This window comes from Daucus carota, chromosome 9, assembly GCF_001625215.2.
Source record: "Daucus carota subsp. sativus chromosome 9, DH1 v3.0, whole genome shotgun sequence".
Classification (NCBI taxonomy): domain Eukaryota; kingdom Viridiplantae; phylum Streptophyta; class Magnoliopsida; order Apiales; family Apiaceae; genus Daucus; species Daucus carota.
In genome coordinates, this window is record NC_030389.2 from 18,170,350 (window position 1) to 18,177,794 (window position 7,445).

Consider the following 7,445-nt stretch of genomic DNA (forward strand, 5'->3'; position numbering starts at 1 on the left):
AAATGAGTTGGAAACAACTTGTAACTTCATTCCGGACTTGTTTGAAGTTGACACCAACTTGTATCTTCATTTTCAGTTGTTTGAAATTCGAATCAACTTGTAGTTTCAATCTTGACTCGTTTGAGCCCGGAAACAACTTGTAGAGTCATTGTTGACTAGATTGAAGTTGGAAACAACTTGTAGCTTCATTTTCGGTTGTTTGAAATTGGAATCGACTTGTAGTTTCATTCTTGACTCGTTTGAGCCTGGAAACAACTTATAGTTTCATTATTGACTATATTTAAGTTGAAAATAATTTTTAGCTTCATTCGGACTCGTTTGAAGTTGAAAATAACTTGTAGCTTCATTTTCGGTTGTTTGAAATTGAAATCAACTTGTAGTTTCATTCTTGACTCGTTTGAGCCCGGAAACAACTTGTAGCTTCATTATTGACTAGATTGAAGTTGGAAACAACTTTTTTTTTTGCTAAATGAGTTGGAAACAACTTGTAACTTCATTCCGGACTGGTTTGATGTTGACACCAACTTGTATCTTCATTTTCTGTTGTTTGAACTTAGAATCAACTTGTAGTTTCAATCTTGACTCGTTTGAGCCCGGAAACAACTTGTAGATTCATTGTTGACTAGATTGAAGTTGGAAACAATTTTTAGCTTCATTCCGGACTCGTTTGAAGTTGAAAACAACTTGTACCTTCATTCTGGACTCTTGTGAAGTTGAAAACAACTTATAGCTGCATTTTCGGTTGTTTGATATTGGAATCAACTTGTAGTTTCATTCTTGACTCGTTTGAGCCTGGAAACAACTTGTAGCTTCATTATTGACTAGATTGAAGTTGGAAACAATTTTTAGCTTCATTCCGGACTCGTTTGAAGTTGAAAACAAATTGTAGCTTCATTTTCGGTTGTTTGAAATTGGAATCAACTTGTAGTTTCATTCTTGACTCGTTTGAGCCTGGAAACAACTTGTAGCTTCACTATTGACTAGATTGAAGTTGGAAACAATTTTTAGCTTCATTCCGGACTCGTTTGAAGTTTTTTTTTTTTTGCTAAATAATGATTGAATAAAAAGGAAAAAAGGTACATTTCTAGGGGCATACCCCGCGATAAACCATAACTATAGCAACAGGCCTGCTAATAGTCGAGATAAGTGAAGCTAAGAAGCTAAACTAGAGCAAAGGACAAACAAACGTCCTAGCAGTACATTACATTATAATACAAATTAATATAAAATATTGCTAAGGCTTGGGTCCTTTACTACTTCACTACGGAACTTGACAGCTTCTCCCTAAACATCCTCTTGATATGTTGATTAACCTGCTCCACTCTTTTAATGCCATTGGAATGAACTCTGTCATTTCTTTCCCTCCAAATCAAATAAATCGATATTGTAATGTACAAATACCCAATATTTTTTTGAAGAGCAGTGAGTCTATCTTGGAAGAAATCGCCACCTTGCCAACCATTCCAATCGAGATTAATGGCATAAGGACATTCTCGAAATAAGACATAAGAATATGGGCAAATTGTAAAAATATGCTCAATTGATTCATCATAACATCGGCATAAAACACATCTCCTGTCAATTGTATTGCTCAAGAAGACTTGTCTATCTTTTGTACTTAGCCTCCCACGAAGAGCCAGCCAAGTAATAAAAGTAGAAGAAGGAATGTAGAAACAATTCCAGACGAGACACAACCAAGGTTTAGGAGCATGCCTTCGTCTTATGGTTTCCCAAACAGTACGCATTCGAACATTACTTTCCCCATCCCACCGGACCATATCAGAAGTTCCAATAATATGTGAACATACCTTGCTTCGAATTTCAACAGCTCTGTAGTCATTAGACGAAGAAACAGCCCATACACCATTGATAATCCAAGACTGTATAAGAGCATTTTCAGAGGAGTCCATAGCAGAGATTATACTTGTGCCATAAGTCTCAAGCAAGGGGCGTTCCGAAAGCCAAGGGTCTTTCCAAAGTTTAAACTGAGAATCAGTAGCAACAGTGTAGGACAAAAAATGAATAGCTTCCCTCCTGTGATTAAGAATTTTCCGGATATTCCAGGGGCATTTATACGGGACTGTCGCCATCCAAAAAGCTTTATTTTTCAGTAGGCAAGAGTGAACCCATAGAAGCCATAAAGAAGCAGGATTAGGAGAAGATAATCTCCATATTTGAAATAAAACTGCAGCCCTATTCCATTCAAAGAGATTCCGAATGCCTAAACCCCCTTCATCTTTTTTAGCACAACATTCTTCCCATGCGACCTTGTAATGACAAGCAGTTTGCAAATTACCACTCCAGAGAAATCTAGCAAATATAGATTGAATTTTTTTCAGTACCCCTTTTGGCAGGAAAAGATAAGTCGCCCAATAGCCTTGGATTCCTTGAAGAACAGAGGTAATTAGTTGGAGTCTTCCACTGTATCTCAGCACTCTAACAGACCAGGTTTCCACCCTCTGGCATAATCTTTGAATTAAAGGAGCACATACCTGCTGAGTTACTTGACCAGTAATAAGAGGAAGACCAAGATAAGATATTGGGAGCTCACCAACTGAGAAGCCATACTTCTGAGTAATACTAGGAACCACTGCTTCCCCAACATTACAAAAGAAAGCTTGGCTCTTTCTTTCATTTAATCTCAGACCAGAGCAAGATGTGAAACTATCTACTGTATCAAGAAGAAGAGAGATGGACTGCATATCCCCTTGACAGAACAAGAATAGGTCATCAGCAAAAATAACATGAGTTAACTTGAGCTGCTTCGTTCTCTAGTGGTAGTTAAAGAGACTGTTTTGCAGCTTGGTCCTGAGAAGGACAGTGAGCACCTCCATGCTTAAGACAAATAAGTAAGGTGACAAAGGGTCACCTTGGCGTAATCCTTGTTTGCACTGAAAAAACCCCTCCAGAACACCATTTACTTTGACTGACACCATACATCCAGTAATGCACTTTTTTATCCAGGCAATGAACCGAGAAGGAAACCTCATTTTCTCAAGAACAGAGAAAAGAAAACTCCAATTAAGGCTGTCAAAAGCTTTATGTATGTCCAATTTAAAAGAGCATCGAGGAATACCAGCATTTTTATGATAGTCTCTACAAATTGCTTGCACAAGCATGATATTGTCTCCAATAATACGATGAGGCACAAATGCAGATTGATTAGGGGAGACAAGAGAACCTATCACCCTCTGAATTCAACCAGAAATAAGTTTAGCAATGCATTTGTACAGACTATTACAGCATGAAATAGGTCTAAAATGTTCCATAAAAGAAGGATTATCACACTTCGGAACCAATGCAATAGCTACTGAATTAATAATTCTAGGCATACTGAGAGTATCAAAGAAATATTGCACACCTTTGATCACCTCTGGACCAATAATAGACCAGGCAGCAATGAAAAACTCAGAGGTTAAGCCATCAGGTCCAGGGCTTTTCTTCTTTGCCATATGTTTAAACACATCATGTATTTCAGACTCCAGAAATGGAGTGCAAAGAAAGTTTTGTTGAGTAGAGGATAGACAGGGCAACTCCAGATCATCCTCAATGCTGCTCACCGTGGTTTGCATACCAAGAAGGTTCTGATAATAGTCAACAGCAACTGCTGCAATTTCTTCATGAGAATGGACAGTGGTTCCAGCAGAGTCAGTAATCGAGAGAATTTTATTAGAGTTCCATCTATTCTGACAAGATCTGTGGGGACTCGTTGGAAGTTGAAAACAACTTGTAGCTTCATTTTTGGTTGTTTGAAATTGCAATTAACTTGTAGTTGCATTCTTGACTCGTTTTAGCCTGGAAATAACTTGTAGCTTCATTATTGACTAGATTGAAGTTGGAAACAATTTTTAGCCTCATTCTGGACTCGTTTGAAGTTGAAAACAACTTGTAGCTTCATTTTCGGTTGTTTGAAATTGGAATCAACTTGTAGTTTCATTCTTCACTCGTTTGAGCCCGGAAACAACTTGTAGCTTCACTATTGACTAGATTAAAGTTGGAAACAATTTTTAGCTTCATTCCGGACTCGTTTGAAGTTGAAAACAACTTGTAGTTTCATATTCGGTTGTTTGAAATTGGAATCAACTTGTAGTTTCATTCTTGACTCGTTTGAGCCCGGAAACAACTTGTAGCTTCATTATTGACTATATTGAAGTTGGAAACAACTTTTAGCTTCATTCCATACTCGTTTGAAGTTGAAAACAACTTGTACCTTCATTTTCGGTTGTTTGAAATTGGAATCAACTTGTACTTTCATTCTTGACTCGTTTGAGCCCGGAAACAACTTGTAGCTTTATTATTGACTAGATTGAAGTTGGAAACAACTTGTAGCTCCATTTTCAGTTGTTTGAAATTGGAATCAACTTGTAGTTTCATTCTTCACTCGTTTGAGCCCGGAAACAACTTGTAGCTTCACTATTGACTAGATTAAAGTTGGAAACAATTTTTAGCTTCATTCCGGACTCGTTTGAAGTTGAAAACAACTTGTAGGTTCATATTCGGTTGTTTGAAATTGGAATCGACTTGTAGTTTCATTCTTGACTCGTTTGAGCCCGGAAACAACTTGTAGCTTCATTATTGACTAGATTGAAGTTGGAAACAACTTTTTTTTTTTGCTAAATGAGTTGGAAACAACTTGTAACTTCATTCCGGACTTGTTTGAAGTTGACACCAACTTGTATCTTCATTTTCAGTTGTTTGAAATTCGAATCAACTTGTAGTTTCAATCTTGACTCGTTTGAGCCCGGAAACAACTTGAAGATTCATTGTTGACTAGATTGAAGTTGGAAACAACTTTTTTTTTGCTAAATGAGTTTGAAACAACTTGTAACTTCATTCCGGACTGGTTTGAAGTTGACACCAACTTGTATCTTCATTTTCTGTTGTTTGAACTTAGAATCAACTTGTAGTTTCAATCTTGACTCGTTTGAGCCCGGAAACAACTTGTAGATTCATTGTTGACTAGATTGAAGTTGGAAACAATTTTTAGCTTCATTCCGGACTCGTTTGAAGTTGAAAACAACTTGTAGCTTCATTCTGGACTCTTGTGAAGTTGAAAACAACTTATAGCTGCATTTTCGGTTGTTTGATATTGGAATCAACTTGTAGTTTCATTCTTGACTCGTTTGAGCCTGGAAACAACTTGTAGCTTCATTATTGACTAGATTGAAGTTGGAAACAATTTTTAGCTTCATTCCGGACTCGTTTGAAGTTGAAAACAAATTGTAGCTTCATTTTCGGTTGTTTGAAATTAGAATCAACTTGTAGTTTCATTCTTGACTCGTTTGAGCCTGGAAACAACTTGTAGCTTCACTATTGACTAGATTGAAGTTGGAAACAATTTTTAGCTTCATTCCGGACTCGTTTGAAATTGAAAACAACTTGTAGCTTCATTTTTGGTTGTTTGAAATTGCAATTTACTTGTAGTTGCATTCTTGACTCGTTTTAGCCTGGAAACAACTTGTAGCTTCATTATTGACTAGATTGAAGTTGGAAACAATTTTTAGCTTCATTCCGGACTCGTTTGAAATTGAAAACAACTTGTAGCTTCATTTTCGGTTGTTTGAAATTGGAATCAACTTGTAGTTTCATTCTTCACTCGTTTGAGCCCGGAAACAACTTGTAGCTTCACTATTGACTAGATTAAAGTTGGAAACAATTTTTAGCTTCATTCCGGACTCGTTTGAAGTTGAAAACAACTTGTAGTTTCATATTCGGTTGTTTGAAATTGGAATCAACTTGTAGTTTCATTCTTGACTCGTTTGAGCCCGGAAACAACTTGTAGCTTCATTATTGACTATATTGAAGTTGGAAACAACTTTTAGCTTCATTCCATACTCGTTTCAAGTTGAAAACAACTTGTAGCTTCATTTTCGGTTGTTTGAAATTGGAATCAACTTGTACTTTCATTCTTGACTCGTTTGAGCCCGGAAACAACTTGTAGCTTTATTATTGACTAGATTGAAGGTGGAAACAACTTGTAGCTCCATTTTCAGTTGTTTGAAATTGGAATCAACTTGTAGTTTCATTCTTCACTCGTTTGAGCCTGGAAACAACTTGTAGCTTCACTATTGACTAGATTAAAGTTGGAAACAATTTTTAGCTTCATTCCGGACTCGTTTGAAGTTGAAAACAACTTGTAGGTTCATATTCAGTTGTTTGAAATTGGAATCGACTTGTAGTTTCATTCTTGACTCGTTTGAGCCCGGAAACAACTTGTAAATTCATTATTGACTAGATTGAAGTTGGAAACAACTTTTTTTTTTGCTAAATGAGTTGGAAACAACTTGTAACTTCATTCCGGACTTGTTTGAAGTTGACACCAACTTGTATCTTCATTTTCAGTTGTTTGAAATTCGAATCAACTTGTAGTTTCAATCTTGACTCGTTTGAGCCCGGAAACAACTTGTAGATTCATTGTTGACTAGATTGAAGTTGGAAACAACTTGTAGCTTCATTTTCGGTTGTTTGAAATCGGAATCAACTTGTAGTTTCAATCTTGGCTCGTTTGAGCCCGGAAACAACTTGTAGATTCATTATTGACTAGATTGAAGTTAGAAACAACTTGTAGCTTCATTTTCGGTTGTTTGAAATTGGAATCGACTTGTAGTTTCATTCTTGACTCGTTTGAGCCTGGAAACAACTTATAGTTTCATTATTGACTATATTTAAGTTGAAAATAATTTTTAGCTTCATTCGGACTCGTTTGAAGTTGAAAATAACTTGTAGCTTCATTTTCGGTTGTTTGAAATTGAAATCAACTTGTACTTTCATTCTCGACTCGTTTGAGCCCGGAAACAACTTGTAGCTTCTCTATTGACTAGATTGAAGTTGGAAATAATTTTTAGCTTCATTCTGGACTCGTTTGAAGTTGAAAACAACTTGTAGGTTCATATTCGGTTGTTTGAAATTGGAATCAACTTGTAGTTTCATTCTTGACTCGTTTGAGCCCGGAAACAACTTGTAGCTTCATTATTGACTAGATTGAAGTTGGAAACAACTTGTAGCTTCATCCCATACTCGTTTGAAGTTGAAAACAAGTTGTAGCTTCATTTTCGGTTGTTTGAAATTGGAATCAACTTGTAGTTTCATTCTTGGCTCGTTTGAGCCCGGAAACAACTTGTAGCTTCACTATTGACTGGATTGAAGTTGGAAACCATTTTTAGCTGCATTCCGGACTCGTTTGAAGTTGAAAACAACTTGTAGCTTCATTCTGGACTCATGTGAAGTTGAAAACAACTTATAGCTTCATTTTCGGTTGTTTGAAATTGGAATCAACTTGTAGTTTCATTCTTGACTCGTTTGAGCCTGGAAACAACTTGTAGCTTCACTATTGACTAGATTGAAGTTGGAAACAATTTTTAGCTTCATTCCGGACTCGTTTGAAGTTGAAAACAACTTGTAGCTTCATTTTTGGTTGTTTGAAATTGCAATTAACTTGTAGTTGC

At 36.4% G+C, this 7,445-nt stretch overlaps 1 protein-coding gene across 1 annotated transcript in view; it reads right to left on the bottom strand.

Moving 5' to 3' along the window:
• The window catches only part of LOC135149450 (uncharacterized), a 50,929-nt gene extending 47,477 nt beyond the window's left edge, over nt 1-3,452 (bottom strand). Inside the window, exons 1-4 of the mRNA XM_064085178.1 lie at nt 3,297-3,452; nt 2,792-3,191; nt 1,314-2,707; nt 1,097-1,165 (exon numbers count right to left, since the gene is read on the bottom strand). Of these exons, the coding sequence (XP_063941248.1) occupies nt 1,097-1,165; nt 1,314-2,707; nt 2,792-3,191; nt 3,297-3,452 (2,019 nt within the window). The remainder of the gene's footprint in view (nt 1-1,096; nt 1,166-1,313; nt 2,708-2,791; nt 3,192-3,296) is intronic.
• Nucleotides 3,453-7,445: the final 3,993 nt, after the last annotated feature.